Source organism: Antechinus flavipes, chromosome 2 (assembly GCF_016432865.1).
Source record: "Antechinus flavipes isolate AdamAnt ecotype Samford, QLD, Australia chromosome 2, AdamAnt_v2, whole genome shotgun sequence".
Lineage (NCBI taxonomy): Eukaryota > Metazoa > Chordata > Mammalia > Dasyuromorphia > Dasyuridae > Antechinus > Antechinus flavipes.
In genome coordinates, this window is record NC_067399.1 from 411613452 (window position 1) to 411640968 (window position 27517).

General features: G+C 32.5%; 1 protein-coding gene across 2 annotated transcripts in view; it reads right to left on the minus strand.

Moving 5' to 3' along the window:
• GABRB2 (gamma-aminobutyric acid type A receptor subunit beta2) overlaps positions 1–27517 on the minus strand; it is a 242996-nt gene that overhangs the window by 13643 nt on the left and 201836 nt on the right. The window contains exons 6-9 of one of the 2 annotated variants that reach the window (XM_051978842.1): positions 23793–23930; positions 20457–20609; positions 19132–19376; positions 15488–15601 (exon numbers count right to left, since the gene is read on the minus strand). In XM_051978842.1, coding sequence (XP_051834802.1) covers positions 15488–15601; positions 19132–19376; positions 20457–20609; positions 23793–23930 — 650 coding nt within the window. The remainder of the gene's footprint in view (positions 1–15487; positions 15602–19131; positions 19377–20456; positions 20610–23792; positions 23931–27517) is intronic. The other variant, XM_051978843.1, reaches the window with a different exon arrangement.

Genomic DNA, 27517 nt, shown 5'->3' on the forward strand with positions numbered 1-27517 from the left:
AAAATTTCATTACAATCCTATTATGAAGAAGACGATGCAAATGTTATTATCCCCATTTTATAGTTAGGGTCCAAGAGATATCAGTCAGAATTTGTATCTATAGCTCTTAATTTGGAGTCCAATACAGACAGCTCCCTAAATAAGGCACAATCTAATTAATTCAATTTAGATTGAAGATAATTGCAAAAAAATCTTTTTGTATTAATTAAAACCATTTTTTAAAAGTTTGGGGCATATTCGGTACCCTCAAGAACAAAGGAATAAATGCAGAAAACTGGAATTGCTTGTATACTTTTATGGGCACCCAGTTATTCTATCTTTCTTTCCCCAGACAGAATGGAAATGACTCTAAATAGTTCCTGGCAAAGAAGGCAGCTAGGGTGGTAAAGTAGATAGAGTGTTGAACCTGGAAATAGAAAGACTCCTTCTTCTATACTTCAAATCTGATCTTAGGCATTTACTTAGCTATGAAGCTCTAGATAAGTCCTTGTTTGCCTCCATTTTCCTCTTCTATAAAATGAGCTGGAGAAGGAAATGGCAAAATTCTAGTATCTTTCTTTGCCAAGAAAATCCCAGTGGAATCACAAGAGTCAGACATGATTGAAATAATTGAATAATAACAAATCCCCAAAAATAAAGATGTATGGAATAAAACATTGCATATACTTCAGTCTCAAACTATATTTTTAGCCAATTATAGGAAAGTAGGCATTTGAAACAACTTTGTCTGATCCCAATAAATCAAAAATGTTTCAACACCCAAAAGAGGTAACTGACTCTGAGCTTTACATTTTAAAAGTCCATTTTTTCCTGACTCACTGACTCATCCAAACAGTATAGAGATCCTTGAGTTTATATTTACCTTAATAGGTTCTGACATATTAATGCATTATAGGTAATCCTCTCTAGAATTTTCCAAAGATATTATTTCATATTTACTATTTTATAATACAAGAAATAAGAGAGATATGGATTGATTTTTCAAAGGGAAACTTGGAAAGCTATCATCAAATGATTATAGTAGGACACTGTTCTACTTTGAAACCCAAGATTTGAGAGTTAAGTAGCTTCTAGTCAATTTTCACCCTAGGAACCAAAGAGGAAAGAAGGGGACAGAGGTCTTCCATTTAGTAGATAGATGAACAAGATGAGGCTTCAACAATGACTGGTAAATTGTGACTTTTGGGAACCCACGGTTTGATTCTAACCTGAGAGGCATGGCATGGCAACAGAAACTTAAATGGAGTAGCCATTTGATAACCTAGGTTTGATTCTCACTACTGTAACTTACTATTTTTATGATTCTGGTCATAGTAATTACTGTTTGAGCTTCAGTTTTCTCGGATTTAAAACAACAATAATTATTATCTGCTTTATGTACTTTAATGGGTTGTTGTGAAGATCAGTGGATATAATAAATTTAAAATAGAAAACTTGAAATGCTGTTTAAATGAAACTTGTTATTTGTTTTGGAGGTGAATATGTTGCACTTATGTCTGAAACATTAAAAGAAATAAAGAAAGGCTTCCAATGAGATGGACCAATGCTCAATGGGGAAGAAAAAGACATTTTATTGTCAAGAGTTTTATCAGAGTAAGAGTTTCATGACTAAATTTGGATGGATTGTAATTTGTATTAGGGAAGAGAGTGAACAAGATAATGCAATCACCATTCCAATGAATGTTTATTCTATTTAGCAAATTCAATAAATCTTCAATCACACACTAAGTGACAGACAGAAGACACTAGTTACTGAGGATGCAAACACAGCAATGAAATGGTCCCTAGCATCAAGTCACTTGCTTTCTTTTAGAAAATACAGCATATATTATAATGTAATTTAAGAAGAGGGAAGAGTATTAATAAATAGAGATTCAGGAAAGGTTACATGAATGAGTGAAAAAGTAGACATGATTACAGGCCTGAGAAAAATGTAGGGAGATCAAATATTTAGCTCAAAGAAGAGCTCATAATCCAGATTATTCTAAGAATTTCTAGTACCTTAGAATCTCTCTGAATTTCTCCTGCACCCAGATTTTGGACCTGAAAAACCTTACATGAACATTAGTTTTGCCCAGTGATCTGAGAGAATGCTCTCATACTTACAGACTAGCACTCCAGCTAATGTAGTATTCTTGGAGGCAGAAAGAATCTTGGCAGGATCAACTCTGGGATGAAAGCCAAGAGACCCAGGTTTAAATCCTAGCTCTCACAAGGTAATGTGACATTGAGAAAGAAGACGCTAAAGCTTTTTCTATCTTATTGTCACTATCTGAAAATATTTTCTCTCTAGATTATATATATCAGAGTAGTTAAAGTAATCTCCAGGTCTATTTTTTCACTGTCTTAAATTGGCTACTCATGTTTTTCCCTAACCAATTACTATTTTGTATCTACCATTGCCTATTGTTCCTCTTCCTCACAGGCTAAGGACAAACATATACAGGATGTTCTGTACAGAGACTCCTGTGGACATCTAACAAATATCCTCCTGAAAGGGAAAGGGAGATTGTTCAATTTCCCCAAAGTGAAAGGCAAAGTGAAAAAGTTACCTAGTTTTTGTCATATATAATGAAGTCATAGATACAAATTCATGTACTTTAAAGCATATTAATAATGCTATCTTTTGAGACATTGATAATATTGAAATTAAATGAAATGTCTCACTAAGTAACTATGACAGGTAGCACAGTGCTTGGCACATAGTAAACACTTAATAAATGATCATTGATTGAGGATTGACAATAACAGATATAAGTACCAATCAAATCCTTTCATAGAAGATACCAAAACAATACAGAGTCTGCATTACAAAAGTGATTTTCACATCCCATGTAACAGATTGCTTTGATTCAGAATCTCAGGGCTTTAAGGAACTTAGATATTATTTAGTTAAATCTTAACTTTTATATAGAAATTGAAATGGCTTGCTCCAGGGCACAGTAGGTTGGCAAATGACTCATATTCATATTTCCTGATTCCTAATACATACATTAACATACATATATGACAGTTGTCCCATGACCATGAGGAATATGGAGACTGTGAAAAATTCATAGGAGGAAATAACTTATGAGTTGGAATTTTCTTTAGAAACCATATAGTTCAATCCCTTTACTATATCAATTGGGGAATTTGAGGACACAGTTAATCAGTGACTTGTCCAATGTCAAACAGATAGTTTCAATCAATGTTCAAATTAAGGACATCAGACTGAAATTACATCTATATTTCAGAGTTGGTTAGGATTATGAACAGGATAAAATCAAGTTCACTTTATCTATCCCATTATGTATTTTCCCTTTTACATATTATGTGAAAGATACAGTAGTAGGAGTAGCTGTCTAAACTCTTTTTCAAAGACTCTAGCTAAAGGGATCCCACTTTATTTTGGATAACACTAATTGTAGGGGATTTTTGTTTTTATATTCTATTCATTGTTCCTAGTTCTGTTCCCTGGATCCAACTCTATTAGCTCTTCCATATAATAGTATTTCAGATATGTGAAGACAGTTGTCATGTCCTCTTTTCTAAAACAGATAGCCCTATTTCTGGGAAATGTTGCTCATATGTTAAGTTTTCCAGATATGCTCTTATTTGTCAATGCCCTTCCTAAAATTAGACACTCAGAAATAAAGATAATACCTCACATGTGGTATGACTAGAGCACAGTATGTTGGGACCATCCTCATCCTTGGATCCTTGTTTATATCCAAACTCCCAGTAAAAATCTTACACTATGAATTTTTTTTTGTTTGAACAAAAATATGAAACTTTTCAACTTATAAAATTCCATATTATTAGATATGATCTATAGTTCTAGCTTGACAAGATTTTATGGGTCCTGATTCTGTCATCTAATATTTTCTGTGTGATATACAGCTGAGAAGTATGTCATCTATGGCTATATAAATTAGGTGAGCTCCAATTTTCCCCTCTTCCCTCTCCAGTTCTAACACTCCTTGTGTCTCTAAATGTGAGGAACTATTAAATCAATCAATCAGCTACATTTAAGTGAAAGTGGCAAGATGCTGTATTCTGATGCTTTGTCAAGTGAGAACAATCAGTCAGTTTCAGTTGTGAACTAGTAGTGGTGAATAAGGCCTACAAAGCAATCAAACATAGGCATCACACTAAATGTGCAAAATTCTTAATCAATTTAGAAGTTCTTGAAAGCCATTGGAGTTCAATGACTCCATGTAGGAAGCATTTTTACATTAGTTGAGGAATCTTGTCAGATCCAGTGGACCTTATATAAAAGCAACTAGCTAGTTTGCAATCAAGTACTCAAGCATTTGGCAAATGATCTGAAACTTTTCAATAAAGACCCAAGGAAATAAAACATTTAGAGGCTGAAGGTTGGAGTGAGGACAGCCTGTTTCCATCTTAGATGTTGGCCAAGACCTGCTACTTTGACTAATGGAGGATATTGTAAATTACAAAGGACAAAAGGATTTGAGTGTCTCATTGGCATTTTAGCCCTTGCAGAATCACTGACATCTGACTCAATGACTGCTTTGGGAGCCAAAGATGAATTGACTATACTAAGGAAAGGAAGCTTCTGAACACTACAATGAGCCCAAGAAAAATACTACAATGTTTTTTAAGTATTCTCTTATGTAGGGGAACTTCATGTGTATCCCAGGAAGGGGAGGAAATAATTTTCTGCAACAAGTATTTTTGACTTGTGTGTTCTCTAAACATTGGCTCACATTCCTCTGCACTCTGAGTGTACTGGTAGAAGAACATTTTATAGACTTTTGAAAAGATGTTTTATAGCAATTATTGCCATTTCTAAGACTATTTTAAAAGTTATTTTAATTTGACTATTTGATAATAATGAATACAATAACATAACAAATATAACAATAATCATGGAGAAAAGCCTAGCAGTAGAGGATTTGTGATTTATAATATTAGAACAACTCCCTATCCACAGCTCACTAGTATTATACTTAGAACCCAGAAGGGATGTAATAGACAAGCCCTTCATTCTCAATATCTCCTTTGTGTACATCATAATACGTATATTTATACACATCTGAAACAAAGAAAATTCAACCAATATCCACAATTATGTAGAAAATTAATATAACAAATTAACTATTGAACTTAGCTCATCCTTTGTTCCACTAGACTCTACTACCTTTCAGATTGGATAGACATGCAGTTATTACTCCAGTTATTCTAGAGTATTTCTATGACATAAATGATCTGGGGGTGAAGATGGATCATCTTGTCAAATCCTTTTATTTACATAGGAAATTAAAACCAAGAAAAAGTGATATGTTGAATGTCATGAGCCCAAGATTTGAATCTATATCCTCTCACTCTAAATCTAATGCTTTTTCCATTATTGTATCCTGTTTTTTTTTTTTTTTCAGTATAGTTGCATCTATCAAAGAAGTTTGAAAAAACCTAGGATAACTTCCATGAAGTAATATAACATCAGATTAGAATTTTAGTAAAGATGATTGATAAAAACTCTAACAAATTACACAGACTATAATTCAAGCCAAATCTCTTATTTTGTAGATGAATAAATTAAAGCCCAGTGTGGCTAAGTAAATTTCCCGAGGTCACACAGCTGTAAGTGAAAGAGTTGGGGCTGGAAATTTCCTCAATGTATTTGTCACTTTTACCACCATACTATGAGTTATAGTAACACTAAAATAAAATATGGGAATTATATTCATTTATGCTTTATAAAATTACTCCACTTTCAACTGAAATCTATCTGTATATAGTATTTCATTGTTATCATTATCACTATCATCATCACCATTGTTATCATTTTTAGAAATTAAACATTAGAAGTGACCTCTTTTTGACCATATTTTAAAAATTACTCAGCACTACAAGAATATTACTGTAATTCATTCAAACTGATCACATTATAGTAATAATATATAGTATTTAGATTTAGTAATTATGTTTTTAAAAAATCCTCACATATCTGATAATCCTTTTTATTCTCAATATCCCCTTTGTCTACCTACATTTATCCACAACTGAGAACTCAACTTACTTAGCCAAGATCCTGCAGAAAATGAAAGTGACAAATAAACTATTGAACTTTTACCTTCTTTGCTCATCCTTTGTTCCACTAGACTATATTTCCTTTTAGATTGAATAGTCACACAATTATTACACACATACACACAAACATATCCAGGCCTAAGAAAAAAGTGGCATCTCCCAGATTCTCAAAAGAGCAGAGTTTGGTTACTACACAAGGTTAATCTGTCTTTCTGTCTAAAAAGTCTTTCAAGTCAGTTGACAAGAGTATGTCATTCATGCTACTTGTCCTTGCTCTCCTCTCTCTCCTTTTCCAGTTGCCTCACCTAAGTAAAAATGTTATTAATCTCTCCTAGTCTCTCTTATCTCATCATGTAAAGAAATTTAAAGAAATATTCAATATCAAAAATGTCCATATAGAAAATAGCAGACTTTAATAATTTCAGGTGACATTCAATTCAAAAACATAGATCAGAACCAAGGCATAATATAATCATTTTCAGTAGCATCAAGAATCAAGTGAATAAAGCGCTCAAGATGGCAAGAATATTCAGATACCCCCTCAAAACCCTAAGGATGAGAATTACAGATGGTAAGCCTGTTTAACCCTAATCCCTGTACTCCGTATTTGTTTGGTAATAAACTTTTATCCAAGTATTCATATCTTTCATATTATTTCCTCTTCAGATTTGCCCACCTAGCTGGTAGAACAGGTATAATTTATTAAGACAATTTTTTTTTATTTTTTTGTTTTATTATTTTATATTTTATTTTATTATTATCAATTAATTACCTTAAGGACATTGAATGACACGCAAAGTATCATAGTAATGTAACTTGACACATTTGATTTTAAGTCTAGGGCTATTTCCACTAAACTGTATTCTCATCAATGGTTTCCTTTCAGGTTACACAAGAGGCAAACTTTGTTTTAAAAGGACCAAAGTGTTTAATATACATTTTAGTTTAGTTAAACTGGCCTTGTTGCTATTGCTAAATACAAAGCACTCAATTTCCCATTTCTGTGTCTTTGTCTCATTGTTTATGCCTAAAATATACTACATCCTCACATTTGTCTGTCAGAATCCCTAATTTCCTTTAAAGCTGAGCTCAAGAATTACCTTTTATATGAAACCTTCTTTGATCTCCCCAGCTCTTAATACTTTCTTTCCTCAAAAAAATAAAAAATAAAATACTTTATTAACTATCTACACATCCATCCATCCATCCATCCATCCACCCACCCCCCATCCAGCTATTAATCCATCCATCTATTGCTTATCTATTTATCTAACTTATTTACATGTTGTCTCCTATGAACTTCTTGAGAAAAGACATTAATTTTTCTTTTCATTTTAAATACCTAATCCAGTGTCTGACAAACAGTAGGTTCATAATCAATGCTTGCTGATTGACAATTCAATATCTAGGATAGAAGCAGCTATACCCAAAGAAAGAACACTGGGAAATGAATGTAAACTGCTTGCATTTTTGTTTTTCTTCCCAGGTTATTTTTACCCTTTGAATCCAATTCTTCTTGTGCAACAAGAGAACTGTTCGGTTCTGCACACATATATTGTATCTAGGATACACTGTGACATATTTAACTTGTATAGGACTGCTCGGCATCTGGGGGAAGGGGTGGAGGGAGGGAGGGGAAAAGTCAGAACAGAAGTGAGGGCAAGGGATAATGTTGTAAAAAAATTACCCAGGCATGGGCTCTGTCAATAAAAAGTTATAATAAAAAAAAAAGAAAAAGACAATTCAATATCTATTCATAACATGAACTCTTCCTACAACCTGTTTGAGCAATATCCATTCAGTTATTCACTCAGTATCTCACCTCAGTTTAGAACTTGTGGAACAAAATTTTCATAAATTTCTTACTCTACCTCTTCCAAAAATAAAACAAAATACTGAGAAATATATTTCAGCTGAGCCAGTAGAAATACCATTGGAATGATAGCCAGATGGTATAGGATCTAAGACAGGCTGTGAAACTGATTGTGTGATGGGTGTTAAGCAAATCACATGCTCTAGCTGATTTCAATTTCTTCATCAGGAAAATATGAATAATTAATTAGATAATCTTTAAGCTTCTTCTTGTTGGTGAGTAAACTCATTTCTAGGAAGAACACTGGGTATTTCCTAGGGCATTTTGTTCCTTCCTTAAAGATTCCTAATTCACTATCAAATTTGAAGAGTAATTATTTAAGGAAAGTTGTAATGACTTCCAGATCATTGGCAAGTAACTCAAAGACAATACCTCATCACAGTTCTAAGACCACAGTACAGACACTACAGAAAAGTTGTAGAGCAGAACTGTGTAATCACCAACCACTGAGTATCGTTACAACAAAAATAGAATTACTGATGGAGCCAATAAGTATAGACAGTAAAGAATTAGTGACTAATTCATTTAACTTTGTCCAGTGGAACATCAATTTATCATTTTCTTCATCCTCCATCTCAGAATAATATTCTTCCAATAATACTTCAAATCTCAATTCAGGGAATAGCATAGTCTCTGAAGAATGAAAGTTGGATATCATTCAAACAAAAATGAAGAAAACATGTTGGGAAAAAGTAGACTTAAAAAATTATCAATAAGCAGTTGTGCAGAAGTCATATAAAGAATATTATCAGAGATTTATGATTAGGAAAAGAGGAAAGGAAAGTCAAAGGCAGCTGGGTGTCAGAGTGGATAGAGTGCTGACCCTACAGTCAAGACTTGAGTTCAAATCCAGTCTCAAATACATACTAACTGTGTCACCTTGGGCAAGAGATTTAACCCTATTTGCCTTAGGTTCTTCATATGAATAAATGAGATAGAGAAAGAAATGGCAAACCACTCGAGTACCTTTGCAAGAAGCCCCAAATAAGGTCATAAAAAGTTGGATATGAGTGAAAATGACTAAACAACAACCCAGACTACAAGTTGTCAGACTACATTCTCTATTTGTATTCAAAAAATTTCAAAAGTTTTAGAAGAAAGCAAAAAGAATTCTGAATAGTCATCTAGTTGAGGATTTAAAGGAATACATGGGCAAGAATTGCTAAGGATGAAAAATGTTGGTAGAATGCAGCATAGCTGGATTGCAAACTATACCCATGGAGGAAATAGCCACATCAATGCTATAACATTTAATTAATCATCAAAGTAGAAAATTGTGTATAAAATATAAAATACTTTGAGATAAGATGAAAGAATTCACTTTCTGTTCTGATTTTCAAGAAAGGCTTCATAGAGGAGGTGGGATTTGGATTGGCCCTTGAAAGATTTATAGAAATAAGAGATAAAAGTATTTTGGGGGAAGTTAAAAGCATGAACAAAGGTTCAGAATATTCTCTTGAGTCTATGACTAGATTGTAAACTCCTTGGTGGCTGATAATTTGACTTAATCTTTATTTATATTGCCTAGTATAGAGCTGGATATAGAATAGGTGTTTTATATTTGTCAGTTGATTTGCTAACCTAATAAGTCACTCAAAATAGCAAGAAGGGGAAAAAATGGGCTATATATACCCCGTCTTATTCTCTTCTCAACTGAAAGATTATGCCCTTCCCCACTTAGTATTTTTCCTTGGGTCATATGTCTATTTGGGTTGCCTAGGGAAATTTTCATATTGTTCTGGCTAACCCCAGAGCTACGGTATGAATTATTTTTGTGTTTCAAGATTGTATTGATATAATTTTTATACTCTAGGGAAAGCGAAGGTCGTTATGAGGACCTCTCATGCTCTGATTCATCAGATCCCCAGAGAAATAATGCATTTGGGGATTTAAACTACTCAGTTTAGAATACTTATTCTTTTATTGGCTGTGCTGATGGATGAATGAATGAGTACAGAATCCCATAATCTATTATATTGAGCCAAGCCCCAAACTGATTTTTTTTCTTATCCCATGCCATCATTTTATATACACTATTCTCAAAACTAAAATCAAATAATTACTGCCATTTCTTTTTCAGAATGTTATGTCTTGCTAACTCATAAATCCTATGACTTCTCAAACCAAAATATCCCTTCCTGACTACCTTCTTTCTCACCTATTTATATAGGTGAATCTACATCTATATCTAGGTCTGCCTATCTATCTATCTATGATATAAATCTCTCAAAGTCAGGGTCTACTTTTCTTCTGTATTTTAATATCTGGAATTTAGTATAATACTTGGGACACAATGGAAAGATAAAATATGATGGGTCTTCTGTTAAGTTTTACATTCTCAAGTACTTAGCAGGTGATAGACTAGTAGGTTTTCATAGAATCTTGGAGCCAGAAAGTACTTCAGATGTCATTTACTACAACCTATTGTGATTTAAAAAGCAATTTACAATATATCTGACAAATGGTCATCCACTATTACTCAAAACAAAACACTTCACTTTTGGATAGATCTGAATGTTACCTTGAGCATAAATTTGCTTCTTTGTAATTTTTACCTATTGCTCCTACTTCTGACCTCTAAGATCAAACAGAGTAAATTGACTCTCAAATCCTTGAAGAAAACTAACATATCCCATATAAATCTTTTCTCCAGCTTAAATAGTCCCATCTTCTGCATTTCGTCATTATGCACCATGATTTTTGAGGACTTCTACCATCTTGGATCTTTTCATCTAATTGCTATCCAATTTTTCAATAATTTCTGAATTACGGTACCTGAAATTGAACTCAGCACTATATTATGAAAAGTTCTTGTTGCTATAATTCTGATAGCATTGTCCAGACTGAGTTTTCCCAGGAGTTGGGAAGAGGTTATGAAAACCCTGGTATTTCATATTACTAAGGGGCATAACTGAGTTAACATTCATTACTTTGTATATATGTTTTGTATTTATAGGGACTTAATCCAAACCAATCCAATCTAAAGGAATTAATAAAACATCTACTATGGTCATAGTATGATGTTAATCCCTGGTAATATAAAATAATCTTATCCATCAAGCATTTATAGTCTACTGAGACCACATGTAAATGGGACTGTCTGATAAGTTGAGAAAGAACCAGTGAGCACTAACAGCTAAAGACATCATAAATGGCTTTCCATAGAAAGACATATGATCTGAGCCTTGAAGAAAACTAGATAAATTAGGGGGACAGGCAAAATGTCATACCTTTTGGTCCCAAGTCAGAAAATTTACCTTCTTAATGGAGACTATTACTACGGGCTTACCTTATGAATAACATAGACCTTGTTATGAAAAATTTGTATGAAAATTATCAGCTCAGCGACTGCTAAATATAAAGCAAACTTTAATCTTTCCAAAGATCTCTCAGGTGGGAAAATGACATTTTAGGAAAAAACAGGACAAGTGATTGATTTTTGGAATTCTTATTTCAAAGTCACAAAAATAGATTATGATTTCTTGGAAAAAATGTTGTCTTTTGTGTATAAAAGTATACATATTTACAACTCATTATTTATATTGTTTTATATTATATTATTTATTATTTATATTGTTTATATTGTCAGTATAAACAAGGGACTCTTCTCCCTTCTCTAATAGATCCTTATTCCAAAACTACTCATTCTCCAAAATCCTCTCAATCCTTCCTTTACTACTATCCATCCATCCATCTATCTACAGATATACATATGCATATATATATATATATTACACCTATCCATATAAAGGTATAAAATCTATCTACATACATATATACATACATATCTCTGTACACACATACACATTTGTTTTGTGCATACATTTTTCCTTTCTTCTCTTTCTAAATGCTATTCTTGTTTCAAATCTGCCCTCTTTGCCTTTTGCTTAGTCAATGCACATACCATCTGTGTGAATTTAGAAAAACCATAACCACTCAGGGTTCATGTCAATTCTCAAACACTCTAAGTTGCAGAATGGTGCTGACTTATTTTAATAAATGGAGTTTCATCATTCACAAATTTCCTTTACCAATGAAATAGGTCAAATTCCTATCTCCATATTATATTACATATAATAGTATAGTCTTACTTTTGATTATATTATGACCCAGGCTTAGTATTTCTTAATCAACTAGCTTAGGTAAGATGGGATAGTCTGTAGTACCCATATAGTAAATTTGATTGATCAACAAGGAGATCAAACTGATAACCTTGACCTTCATACCACAGTGTCCTATGTAGTTAACAAAGTATAGATGACTGGTATGTCAAATTGGGAGCCCATAAATCAAATATATAGAGCTTTGAAGTTATTACGAGGGAACCTAGGTCCCATGAAGATATGAATTATTATTTCAGGGGTCCAAAATGAACTAATAATAGTTATCAAAGCAAAAGAAAATCACAAAAATCTACTGAGAGAACTTCAAGCTCATTACCAGAATATCCAATTTTTAGGGTCCGTTTATATCTCCCAAGAAACTCCTTGTTCTAATTAAATAAGCATCTGAAGCTACTAAAGGATTCCTCTCTGTCAGGGGTTATAAAATGAGATCTAATTTCTTTGCAAAACTATAATCATCCTAGTTACTTTACTTGTCTTATAAAATAATTTAATATCAATAGAGTGATGGTTATAAAATTTAATATGATTTTCATTGCTGCAAATTCCTTATCTGCCACTTATCTTTTTTGAATCTTTTTCTTTAAAACAAACTTTTGAACCACATCCTATGTAACACACTTTTATCTTAGTGCCTTTTCCTAATTCAGCATTCAGAAGCCATGGCTTCCATGATTACTTATGATATTGCATTCCTCATTTTTCATTAAATTTATTTTCCTTCCTTCCTTCTTTCCTCCCTTCTTCCTTTCCTTCCTTCCTCTATTCCTTCTTCCCTCCCTCCCTCTCTTCCTTCCTTCCTTTCTTCTTTCCTTCCTTCCTGCCTCCTTCCTTCTCTCCCTCTCTCTCTTCCCTCCTTCCTTTCTACTTTCCTTCCTTTCTACCTTTTTTCTCTCTTTATCTATTCCCTACCATGAAGACTCATGTTTTGAGGAAGTCCTGAAGTATGCTTTATATCATCTTTATTTGCCACAATTTCCCTGCTAGCCAATAGACATTTTGAAGGTAGAGACCTTTTCTTATTCATCTTTGTTTCTTCCACAAATCTCAAAATACCTAATTAGCACAGCACTTTCTATTTAGACTATGTCAGTAAATGATTTATTAATATTGTTTTTAAAGAGTGGGTCTACCTATCTTGCCCAGGCTCAAAGTTTAGGAATTACTTATGGGCTCAATCCAAAATTACCTCTGGACCCAATTCTGCTACGATTAGCATGGGAACTTTAACTTGGTACATTTACAGTTTGCCACTTCTTAAAAGACCTGAGACCCTCTTGCTGCTAGGAGATTACTATATCAATGCTGAATTTAGAGTATACACCAGTATCACTTAAATCCTGAGTTCCTCAGTTCAAATGCTCTACCAGCTTCAGCTTCTGCAGTAATAGATATTATAGGTATGTGTTACTATGCTCATCTCATTAAATGATTGTTAATTTGAATTACTGAATTGTTTTGGTCTACTGATATAAAGTTGAATAGGAGGAGTATTGGGAGGAAGGAAGAAAAAAAGAAAAATGTGGCTATGGACCACGAAGCCTTACAGTTGAAGTTTAAGATTTGTGTTTCTAATTTTATAAAAGCAAATTTTCAAATTTTTACTTGGTTCCATAATATAACTTTAATTATGACATATTTCACTCTCACCAGTATGCATGACCTAAATAATTTGAATATTCATGATTATGTATGCAATAAAAATGAATACAAGTAATACATGTGTGTTTACATGCATAGAACTGAAAGGAGTTAGAAAATCTTTAAAGTGGCAAAAGGATAAAAATCTAAATTCTGATGATAATAAAATTCTTATTTTAATGAATGACAGTGAACTTAGATTTTAGTGTTTAAAGCAACTTTCTGTCAAATTCTATGCCACAGCCTGTCAAATTAGGTAGTGTTTCTTTAAAAAAAAACCCTTAAAATAAAGTAAAATAAAATATACATATGTAAACAAATACAAATCACACAGTATATTAGATACATTCACAATTACGAGTCAGAAAATCTACTAGTTAATATGCTAGATAAACTTTCTATATACAGTGTCCTTATGATCAGAGAAAATTGCTGAAATTCAAAGTGGAACTAACATTCATCATAAAAATAGAAAATAGAAAACTTTTAAATTTGATTTGATCTTCTATTTTTGGATATTTTCACCCATTTCAACTATTTTTAGTATATCATTACATTCAATATATATATATATATATTCACTGTATCAGTATTTTAGATTTAAATTATTCAAAAAAGAATCCTTGAGCCTTCAATTTAATTCATCAATGTAAAATGAAAGATCCAGTTTTTGAAATTAGATATCCATGAGTTAATATAGTTGGTCAACAAATACTTATTGAATGAATGAATGACCAAAAAACACATAATGTGTCCTTTGAAGTATCTTTCCAAATTTAAGTATCTAATGAATAATGCTAATAAAATACATAATGTGGCACCTATAAATTGGCAGTGACATTTTTTAACTGTCATAGAAACATTTAAAAATTACCCCCAGACACACAGCACAACTCAGTACCAACTGTAACATTAAAGATAGTAAATAAGGTATTATGAAGCCTGTGTTTTTTTAATATATTAACATGGAACAAACTTAAAGAGACATGGAAAATTTAGAAGGACACAATAATGAAAAAAGTATCAAGCATCAAGTCCTTATAGGAAAAGGATTAGCAATAGCTAATTTTATAAAAAAAGATGGTAGGGGAACTCTTTTTAGAAAATAGAATTCTAGAAGAAGCTAAAATTTAGATATCATATAAAAAAAACTAAAATTGAGACTTTATGAAGATTGCATGATTATATTTTAATCCCCAATGAAAAAAAAACAGGCTCTTCTTAGAGCTATGGGAAAATCCATTGAAGTCAGGAAATTGAACAGGTCAGAAACTTAACTGTTTCATCTCGCCTGTTACTACAATGGATCTGAATATGCCATGATAACATTCAAGTAAAGACTAAATGAAAATGACGTGACAAGGACTTGATGCAAATTTAACATTTCCTGTACATAAATACATAACTTCAGGTTAGAAGACACATTACTATTGGAAACTAAGACAACCCATAAAAGAAAAGTCACCCCCCTTAAATTCTAATAAAAGAAAACATGAAAATGGAACCACTGTCCATGAGTTTTATCTTTGAAATATAAACTTTTTTAAAGAATAAGAAAGAATCTCAATATGATCCATTTGGTTAACTAGGCCTTGGGTTATAAACAACAAGGCTTTTTTATGAACAACCCTTCATAACCCATCTAGAGTCTCTTTATTACACTTGATCATCATAGAAATTTTAGCAGATTGTACATATCTGGATGCCAATGAGACATTTGCTAAAGCACCATACATTATCTTAAGGGAACAGCTAACATATTAGCTCCAACAAAAATACAAATAAATGGATCAAAAACTGGCTATCTAACCGTATACAGAGAGTAATCGTAATTGGTAGTCCGTCTAGTTGGGGAGAGGTTTCCAGTAGGGTCCCACAGAGATCGATATTGGGTCCCATTTTGTTTAATATCTTTATAAAAAATCTGGAAGACAAAGTAGAGAACGTGCTAATTAAGTTCACTGATACTGCTAGATTGGATCTGTGGTCAAAGTTAGCTTGGATATAAATAAATACAAATGGTCTTTCAAAGAGACAAGAAAAGACCACAAATTACCATAATGGGATTTTTACTTAGTTTCTCCCTAATACATTATCTTTATCTCATCCTATCTCAGTAATACTTAGTGCCCTTAAACTACAAAAAGGTCAAGTGTATACTAGTAAAGACAAGACACAAACTCACAACATAAAGACAGGGCCCCAAATCTCCATCATTCTGTGTTGCATGTCACATAATATGAGAGAGTAAAGTGAAAAGGAGCTTATGTGAGAGAACTTGTTGCATCTTTAATTGAAAAACTATAGTCAAAATGTAGTATTCTATAGTAATAGTATAATATATTAGGGCTTTTCAGAGAGGCAAGGGCCAGGAGAGAAAATATAATGAATTGTATATAGAAATAAAGAAAGAGGAGTTCTTATAAAGTTAGATATTTTTACAAAAAAAGAAATTGAGGAGGTGTAAGGAAATCTGATCATCTAGAAATAATTGAAAGATAAAAATGATAAGTATTGAAGAAATACAGTTAAGAAAAAAAGTAGGAGCACATTAGAATCATTACAAGGAGAAAAAATGTTAGACTAATCAGGAAAAATCAAATGTCATTTGGAGAACATTTCATTCATTGAAGTAGGACAATCAAAAAAGGTTCCATAGAGTCACTAAAGGAAATAGGACTGATGAAAACTTAGATCTTTTTTCACTTTGAATAGCAACATAAATTCAATTTATTAAGTGATACTTATTTTAATTAAAGACTATCAGTTTTTTATAGTCAGAAGGGGATTTTCATGCATGATCAATAGAATAAAAATTATTTGGAGATTTATTTGTAATTATTTTCTTTTCTAGAAATTGAAGGGTTTCTAATCCCTTCCCTTCCTTTTCAGAGCTCATGTGACTTTAAATAAGTCATTTCATTAATGTAAGTATCAGTTTTATTGGTAAAATGAAGGGTTAGATTTAATGACCTCTAAAGTTCTTTCTAGTTCTAGTATTCTATGTTTTTAAATTCATTTCAATTCTAGTATTCTATTTTTTAGATTCAATTAACAATGGAATAATTATCCCTTTCCTACCCCAAGTCAAGCTATAACCTGGATGTACCAAAGCAATAAGACACTTAAATTAAGGGGTTTTAAGCACTGCTCCATATATCATGGTTCTCTCTGGTGAAAACTGCTTATGGAATCCTTCTCAAAATCTCTTTTATTTTTACATTGAAGAGAATTCTAAATTTCCATTTGTTTTTTGTGAAAATAAAGATATAAATTTTTTCCCATTCAATTTCATAAACTCTTTGAAAGTGAAGTCCTATACACCTCCTAGAAGCCTTTACATGACTGTTAGGAACTGGGACCTGGAAAATTATAGCTTATATTTTGTCTACTCCAAGGAAGGAAATTTTAAAATAAGAAATGGAGTGACATTTCATGTTAGTGATAACTAACAAATGCATCAACAAAATCCAATATGGAGAATGATGTGAATTGCCTCTGACCTCCTTTAAGAATGAAATAAGAAACAGCAATTGAAGGTGCTTGTTATCTTTGTATACTGTGACAGTCACTTTTTGGCTAATCATCATGGGCCAAGGTGTTTTGACTCAGAAATATTTGATGAATTTTGAAATGATATTTCTAATTTTTTTCACAGGAAACACATATTGAAAACACATATGTATTCATTCATTTTTTTATACTAACTACTAGGGTAAAAGTTACCAAACAAATAATTTATGAAATATAGATGAATATATATTGTATTTGCAATAATGTGTGAAAGACACAAATATACTTTTCCAAGAGGTTGTAGAGTACAGTTTAAATGAGGCCAGAATCTGCCTAATATCCGTCAAATCATGATGAGTCATTTAGGATATGGGACCAGAAATAAAAACAAATTTTTGTTGAAATTATGATCAAAGTAGATAGGCTTTCCATTCCTCTGAGAAATTTTAAGAATAGGATAGAAATCTATTTAAGAATCAGCCCTGAGAGAAAGATATGGATTACTTCCTTTTGATGGTGTATATACTCTCCATAATGACAATTCTGGGACTCTCTTGATTTTCTTTATTAATTCAATCAATTAAAAAACTATCAAGTACTTTAAACTTAAAACTGATATATTAAATGCAAATAATTATGAAAAATACGAGGGACAAGAGTGACTAATGATTATGTCCCTTTAATTTATACTCATTCTGAAATTCTATCCAATTGACATGCTTTTTCCCCTTCTCAACTAATATCAAGTCTATAGTAGAGAAACTAACGAGAGAATTCAAACTTGTTTTGTCATATTCTGAAATGCTTTGCTTTAGTTAACTAAACTTTTTAGATAAATCTTTGTGGGATTGGATAGAGGCACTATTGATAGTGTAGCCCTTGCAATGTCGTCACTTGGGGATATATCCTATTTATATGTCTGTGGGCTGCAGGATGGTACAGAATGGGAAAAAAAGATATTGGAGGACAGATTATTTTAGAATGAATAGAATCTTTTCAGAAACATTGATTCAGAGATGCAAAGGCCCATTTCAGAGTTGCAAACCACCTTGAGGTACCCAAATTATCATTAAAAATCTCAATAGGAGGGATGGTAGCACAGTATAATAATAGATCTAGTATAAACTGGGGACTTAAAATAAATTCTAATTATGTTAACATAAGCTAATCATTTAAACTCTATGAGTCCTAATCCTCTTATATGGACAACAAAAGTCTTGCTATCATCTTTAGGCTAAGAATTCTTCTAACTCTAGCATTTTTTAAATTCCAAAAGGCCATTTAAAAAGATTAATTATGATGTTCTAGGCCATGAGAGCTAAAAAAAAAATTGGCTTTAATAGGATGAATATGAAATTTGAGACACAGATCTTAATGTTCACTAGATTCTGGATATAATTATGATAAGCAATTCAAAATAATATTTGGGATTGAGAAATGATGCTGATACTATAGTATCATTGCCATGAAACTCTGAATAGGCTACAAAATCATATCTTTGTTAATGTTATTTGGGATGTATATTGAAAAATTACATCCAGTGTGTGCTGTCTTTGCTGAAGTCTTTGAGATTGAAATATATTAAATATTGATATGAAATTAATATTTGGTAAGGAAGTCAATCAAAAGCCTCTTGAACCCAGTCTTCTGACAGAGAAGAGCACACTGTGGGGAATGTTTAATGCCTTATTCAATTAAAAGGGGTTTCCAATTGCTTGCACAATTATACTCAAGAAAAACTTTTGGCTCTAGGCAAAGTGATAGTTCTAATATAATAGGTGTTAGAGGAACTGGATTTCCTCTGTCATTCAATTTTCTGTGTGATGGTTGCCTTTTGTTTCCTCATCTGTAAGTGACACTATTGCATCTAATATTTCCTAAGTTTACTTCTATCTCTGGGAAGGCTATTATTTTAAAAAATAAGATTATGGACTCATTTACCTTATTGACATCCATGCGCAACTTCTCATTGTTGGCATTGGCAGCTTTTTCAGCTGCTTTCTTTTGACGCTGGGGTCCCCTACCAAAGAAGATGTAGTTGACCAGTGCATACTCGAGCAGTGCCATGAACACAAAGACAAAGCACCCCATAAGATACATGTCAATGGCTTTCACATAAGGAATTTTGGGAAGAGTTTCTCGAAGATGAGTATTGATGGTTGTCATTGTAAGTACAGTGGTAATTCCTAAAAGAACAAGAAAGTTCCATTAAACATGCTCATCTGAATCTCACTATTATTCTTTGTAGAATGTAAGCTTCATGAGGACAAGGAGTATGTATGATTCTTCTGTGTATTCCCTATGACTTAGCTCTAGGCACAGAATAGCATTTAAGTGTTAGCTGAACTGAATCACCATATATGGGGATACTTAACTATAAGGCATGCTAATACACTAATGATTTCTCCATCTTCATGTTGCATCTCTGACAAATATACTGAGAATGTTCTGTTTGCAAATATGATGAGGCTCAGGGAGATTTGAAGAAAATTATCATTTCTTTTCTTTTTTTTTTTTTAATCTCAGGAGCTCTGTATATAGTAAATGATGTTTTTTGAGGAGCATAGTAGAACATCCCTATACTATCTTTGCTTTCACAGTTAAGATTTTGTTTTTTGTTTTTTCTGATGTCATTTTACTTTCCTTATTATGGTAATTATTTTATTGATATTGATATTTATTACAGCTATCATACATTTGCTACTATCAAAATTTCCAGGAAGCATTATTCATTACTGTCTCTTTCCACCTCTCCCAACTCCCTCTGATATAATAGCTTGAATTTGCTTGAGAATAAGATAAACTATGAGAGCTGTGCTTTAATTGTATGCCTATTATGGTGCCTCCTGTCATCCAATCTCTAAATAAAATATTATAAGAAATTTTGAATTTGATCTTTTAACAGTTTATGAGTTATTAAATGTACCATTCTGTTTCTCACCCATAAAATAGATTAAATTGAAATAAATAACTTGAATTCTGATATATGTTAAATAGGTATCATGAAATAATTATGTGAATAATAATATATGAAATATGTTTCAATAATAACATCAAGATGATGGGACTAATTTCATTACCAATAACTATATGCTTAAGTAATTCTGACATGAAAGAGTTTTAATTTGTGCTTAATTGATTTAAGGCTGAATTAGATTGTTCAAGGTTTACAAGCCAAATCTTTTTAGCATGTCACAATCTGACCTCACCATACACCACACGATCAAGACAAAACAAATTCAACAAGCTAACTGAAAAAGTCCTACCTAAAGCTACGCGTGCTGCTGAGGCATCATAGTTAATCCAGAAGGAAACCCAAGAGAGAATAGTAATTAGAATGGAGGGCATGTAGGTCTGTAAGATGAAGTATCCAATATTTCTCTTAAGCTTGAAACTGAGGGACAGCCTGGGGTAAGAACCTGAAAGAGAAGATTTAGGAACCATCATCATCATCTGATATCTTGGAAATGCCTGCTATCATTAAACATCTGTACCTGCTTATACATTTCTCTTCTCTACACATAGTTAAAGACCCACTTATTGCTCTTGGACAAGAAAAGCTCCTTCAATGAATAGAGGAACTATGTTTACAGTTTTTAATGAAAAAAAAAGTGGTTTAGGTATAGTCTATTTAAAATTAGGGATATTTAGATTTGACTTTTGACTCTTCACTGGTGACCATGGAGAAGTAATAGCTAACATTTATATAATTCTTATTATTTGCTAGGCACTCTGCTAAACATGTTAAAATTATTATCCCATTTGACATGACAATCCTGGGAGGTAGATACTATTATCATTCCTATTTTACAGAGGAAGAAAATGAAGCAAAAAAGATTAAATGGCTTCTCTGGGTAGTAAATGTCAGAGACTGAATTTGAAGTAAGGTCTTTCTGACTAATTCTTGTGCTCTATCCACAATATTACCTTTCAGCAGTTACTTAACCTCTATGAACCTCCATTTATTTAACCATTAAATAATTGTGCCTGCTTCCTTGAGATGTTGGGAGGTAAACCATCTTTAACACCTTGCAATCTGAATTTATTCCTATCACTCTTTGGAAATAGCATTCTCCAAATTCAGTGATTACTTAAATCCAAAGGAATTTGTTAAAATTATTGTTTCTTAATTGCTTTGGCCTTTGACATTCCTGACTTCTCTTTCATCCAAGAAAATCTCTATTCCTTCAGCTTCCCTGACAATGCAGTTTTTCAATTCTTCTCTGGTTACTCTTCCCTCTCCTTCTAAGCTAAATCCTCTTCCCACTCAGATAACTTGAACATGGATGTCCCCTCTAATAGTCTATCTTGGACTCTCTTTTCTTTCTATATTAGCTTTACCTTAAAAATCACATTCATTCCTGTTAAATTATTAGCTCTATAAATGGCACCTATATCTCTATATTCATCTCTTCTATCTGTCCTGAAACATTTTTCTCAATGATGTAAACATCTATTATTACCTACATGGATTTAGTGGATATCTACAATAGTTCTCATAATATGGCAAATTCAATATGTTTCCTCAAACTTGTTATTCTGTCTAACATTAATTTTGAAAATCGGAGAAGATGGAGAAAGACACAAGTATTTATTAAGTCCCTACTACATTCCAGATGCTATGCTAAGTGCTTTACAAATATTGTCTCATTTGATCCTTACAATAACCCTGATAGGTCAGTTATTATCCCCATTTTACAACTGAGGGAAAGTTAAATAGCTTGCTCATATCACAGCTGGTAAGGAAGATGGGTCTGAACTTGTCTTTCTAACTCCATGCTTAGTAATCTATCTCTGTGTTACCTAACTGGCACATACCAGTCATTCAGGCTGCTAACCTTCCAATGATCTTTGACATTTTCCTTTCCCCTCCCCCAAATGCTCAATAAATTGGAAAGTATATTGATTCTACCACTGTAACATTTCTCATTTTTTTTTTGATTTCCTAGTACTAGACTCCATTTCACCTTACTATTTGAATCACAATAGCTTCTTAATTGTTCTTGCTGCATCCAATCTTTCACTTATGCAGTACTTCCCTTTTATACCAGCTTAGATAATTTTCTTAATTCATTACTCAAGTCATATCACTTTTCTATACAAAAATCTTTGAACATTTCCTATTTACTACAAAATAAAGTAGACTCTTTGGCACAGCACTATAAGCCCTAAGCAACATAACTTTGAGATGTCTATCTGATCTAAAACAACTCAAATTTCTTAGAAACCTCTGTCTCCAATTATTACATAATTATTTCCAATTCTACACTGTTTCTTGTTCATTCCAGACAAGAAGGAGTATAATGATTTGACAGTAGATGGATATTACCCAAACATGGCATTGCATTAAAATATCTCCACAAGACAAACTGATAGAAATGGGGAAAAAAATATCCTGAAAGAAAGTCTGATTTTGCTTCCTTAGGTCTCACAGAGAGAATTAAAGATGAAAGAGAACATATAGGGATGAAGTCATTTATACTGAAGGTTCAGAAACCTGCAGGGGACTGGAGTGCTAGTTCCCTCATTCCTTTCTCCAATCTGGTTGCCATTTTTATTTTGTTCACTAGTATCTTACTGCAGTTTAAGTAATTTGCTGGGACAAAAAAAATGGTTAAAATAAAAGGAGACTGGAAAAGAGAGTTGGCATATTAGTAGCAGCTTATAGAAAATCTAATTTCCATTAACCTTCCCTGATTTGGGACATAAAGATATTCCTCTGGATTGATTATTTCTCACTGAATGATGAGTTTAAGATTCTTTTTTTTTTTCAATACCTTTCCTGGACTTTGCACAGAAAACATAAAATTATGATTATAAAATTGAGCTTAACCCTCAAAAATAGCAAATTTGATTTTCTTTTCTTTGAACCAGGGCATTGGCTGACAAATGGAAGTAAAGCAGAGCAGAGACCATTTAAGGAGGTACCAACAAAGGTAGACACATCTATCTATCCCCCCACACTTCACCCTCCCTTCCTCTGCCTCTCTTCCTCCCTCCTTTCCACCTCTCTCTGTCTCTCTGTCTCTCTGTCTCTCTGTCTTCTCTCTCTCCTTCTCTCTTTCTGAAAAAAAAAAAGAAAAATAAACCCAAATATAATGGTCTTTTTACCAGTCTTTCTTGGTTTGGTCGACTATCTAACTTGGTAGACAATATATTCTTAATATAGTTTAATAATCCACACCAACTTAGCATATTAAAGAATATCACAAGTGTAGAGATGATCCAAATCAGTGTTTGAATCACTTGACCTCCAATTCTGAAGTTGAATCTAATATCTTTATTCAGAGCAGTGGTAGGTTAAAATTTGAGGTTGGCACAAACTTCTCCTACTTCTATTTCACCACAAATCTTTTCCCAGAAGACCACCTTGATTTTTTACTTTTGAAAATTTTACTACTTTCTACTTGTTCTATTTGACTAAAAAAGAGATGAAATTCAAAATAGTGTTGGAATTTTATGAAATAATTCATCAAAGATTCAAAGATTTTTAAGGATTCTTTGTTATCAGTAGAATACTACCAGAGATTACATCTATCCAGCCCACTCTCACCCCTTATGGAAGATACATTTCTTCTCTTCTGTTTCTCACTCATACCAACCTGTAGAGAAAACAACCTTCTTGGTAATCAGTTTGTAATCAACGATAGAGAACTGTGGCAATTCTATCTTTGTTACTCCTGTCACTGCATTATCATCTCCACGCCAGTAAAATTCAATGTCATCAGTTGTATAGCCATCTGTTTAAAAAGAAAGAAGAAGAAATAATATATTCTTAGTACATATTGTATTTCATTGAAACTGCATGAAAAGAGGGAAGAAAAACTAGTTAAGCTGCTGGATAAGACACGTGCAGAGTCATATTCCTTCTAAGTGCAAATCACAAAATCTGGGGCCCTTTTGCCACAGGATATTATAACATCTGGCCATCAGTTTTCATGTGCCTACAGAACTGTTTCTCAGTCCCAATTTTTGAAATTAGAAAACAAAACACAGCTGGTTTTGTTTCAGTTTGAAGAGTAAATGTTTATATGACAGTACTTCTGGGTGTCCTATAATCAAATGAAAGGTAAAAATACCTTTTGTTTGGCTGTATTTCTTTTTGTTGTTGTTTCAGACTGCATTTGTGTTTTGTTTTGTGGAGAGAATTTTTAGTGTGTAACACTACTAATGCTCATTAACAGTACTCTTAAACTTATAACCTTAGTACAGAGGTTCTTCCCCTAAGATATGTGATTTTCAAAAATATTGATGACCTTATTTCAATAGAATTGATTTTCTTTTTGTAAGCCTATGCATTTTACTTTATGTGTTAAAGAAACATTATTCTGAGAAGAATTTCATAAGCTTCACAAGACTGCCAGAGGGATCCATGACACACATAAACAAACAAACAAACAACAACAACAAAAAAAAAAAAAAAAAAAAAAAAAAAAACAACAACAACAACAAAAAAAAAAAACAAGCTATAAAGCCTTAGAGAAATGCCTGGAGGCATTGAGAGGCTAAATGAAACATTTGAGATGTATAAGGATATAATAGAGACCTGGTAGTAAAGTAAAAATCCTTTCATACCACATATTTCTGTCTCACTGCATGCTTATAACAATCCTTGTAAAATAGGTCGGATAAGCTTTGTTCCTCTATAGATGAAAACAAGACACCGCGAAGTTCCACAGGACTTGCTTAGGGACATTCGGTTGATATCTTCTAAATACGGAATCTAGGTTTTCTAACTACTGGCTCTATGTTCTTAGTAGGGATAAAGAATAGTTCCATGGAAAGAAAGCTAGATTTGGAATTGGAATCCCTACCACTTATTGGCTATGTGGCCTCAAGCAAGTCTCTCTCCCTCTCTCTGAGTCTCAGTTTTTATTTTCTTTTAAAACACACACACACACACACACACACACACACACACACACACACACACAGAATAGTGGATTGGAATAGCACCCTTCCACTTCTAAACCAATAATCCAGAGAGCTTTACTATCTCCCAAGACAGTGTTCCACTTCTAAGAACGACAGAAATCAATATTTTGAGATCAGACGTAATAAATAGCTTAGCTTTGTCATTTACAAAGTGCTTTCCTTCATAATATCTCAATCAAAATTCTATATTAATGTCTCATTATGATGTAACTTTGTGTCCTCAAAGATCATAGCAGTGGTATATAACCTTGAGTAGGGCTTTATATCTGGCTTTTAAAAAATTAGTATAATTTTAAACAGCAGGAATAGGGAAGTATTTGTTATATGCTTTCTATGATTCAGGCACTGTGCTTTACAAATATTATTTCTTTGGATCTTCATAGTTCTATGAGGTAGAATATTCTTATCCTAACTTGACAGCTGTGTATATTGAAGCAGATTATCAGGTATGTTGTTTGTCTAGGGTCATACAGTTACTAAGTGTATGAAGTCAAATTTGAACTTTGGTTCTTGATTTCCTGATTTCAGGCAACTAGGTGGCACAGATAATGGGATACTGAACCTGGAAGACTCTTCTTCCTGAGTTTATCTGGCTTCAAACACTTACTAGCTGTGTGGCCCAGGGTAAATCATTTAACTATATTTTCCTCAGTCCCCCACCATCTATTAAATGAACTGCAAAAGGAAATAACAAACTGTTATAGTATCTTTGCCAAAAAAGAATCCAAAATAGAGTCACACAGGTTGGGCATTACTGAAAAATGGCTGAACGACAATAACTTATTGATTACAGGTTCAATGTGCTGTCTAATTGCCTTATCTAAGTACCACAAGGCTTATTATAATATTTCCCACCAGATCTGTTATTTATTTGCCCATTCATTTATTAGTTTGATTTGGTCATAAAATGTGAAAATATTGTTCAGAGATCTTCCAAAATATAAAAGTCTCCACAACCACAAAGTTAGATTGGTAGTATAAGTATTATTGTCCTTATTTCACATATGAAAAAATTTGAACTTAAAATTTGAAGAAGCTTGTCTTAGTTCATTCATCTTACATGTGGCAGAGGGAAGAAACAATAAAAACAAGGTCATCTGAGTGCAAAACTATTGCTTATTCCACTATACCATGTTATTTGCATTACATGTGAAAATATCACAAATATTGAGATAGTAAGTCAAAGATATTCAGGAATAGCAGTTCCAAATAAATTTTTCATCAATTATGTTTTAAATGTTTCAAATATTGGTGGCAAATTTTTATGAAATTATAATTTATTTTATGACTTTGGTCTATTTTTAAATTGCTCCCTCAGTGTCAGAAATAGACCTTTGGTTCTACATGTTTAATTAGCCTAAAACAAAATCCATTAACTTAAATGGAAGAAGATTTAGAGAACAGAAAACAAAACAAAATAACAACAACAACAACAAAAACAAAAACAATGTAACAAGACCAATTATTTCCTGATATAAATTCTTCCCTTTGGGCAACCTGATTAGCCACAGTTTCCTTGATTCAGCTTTTTAATCTACCTCCACAAAAGTTTGTATCCCTAAGTAATAGATGGCTTTCAGAATTTCTGAATCATCATAAATTAACTATTAGCTGACAAAACATTTTCCAATGGACAGAGGGTGGGATGGGAGTTTGGAAGATGAGAGTGGTTGCATCCAAAGAAGTCATCACTGATTCCTTGTTGTATATCCTTGCTGTGTAAGAGCAAATTAAAATTTATTTGTTAAGTGATTTCTCCCAACATTGAACCTGAGCAGAGAACAGGATTTAGAACCATGCTTACACAGATCGCAACACAAAATGTTAACAATACCTCTCAATGAAACTATGTCTCAGTCTGTCTACAATTAAAAATTGAGAGATTAGTGAACATAAAAAACCTAAAGAACCAGTATCAATATCAAGTAAAGAGATTTGGATATATATTGACATAAATAACATGAGAAAGTATAATATTTACTAATTACGTAAAGCATATAAACATGTATATATGTTTCTACACAAATCTATATATACATATATATTTGTATGCATATGTGCACACAAATACAGGCTTACAATAAACACATGAAAAGATACATACATATATACATATATAGACATACATATTATACAATATACATTATATATCTTTATAATTACAGAATTATAAGATCTTATAACTGGAATGGACCTTAGAGATCATCTAATTGGAATACCTAATTTTACTGAGAAAGAAACTGACTTGTTTTTCTAATGTTTATAATAAGATTGGGATGCTTGTTTCTAATGTTATTACTTATTGGTGATGAATACCTAAATAGAAAACTAAAATAAACCAGATTTCTAATTTAAAAAATTAAATATTTGTTCAAATATCAAAATATTTTAC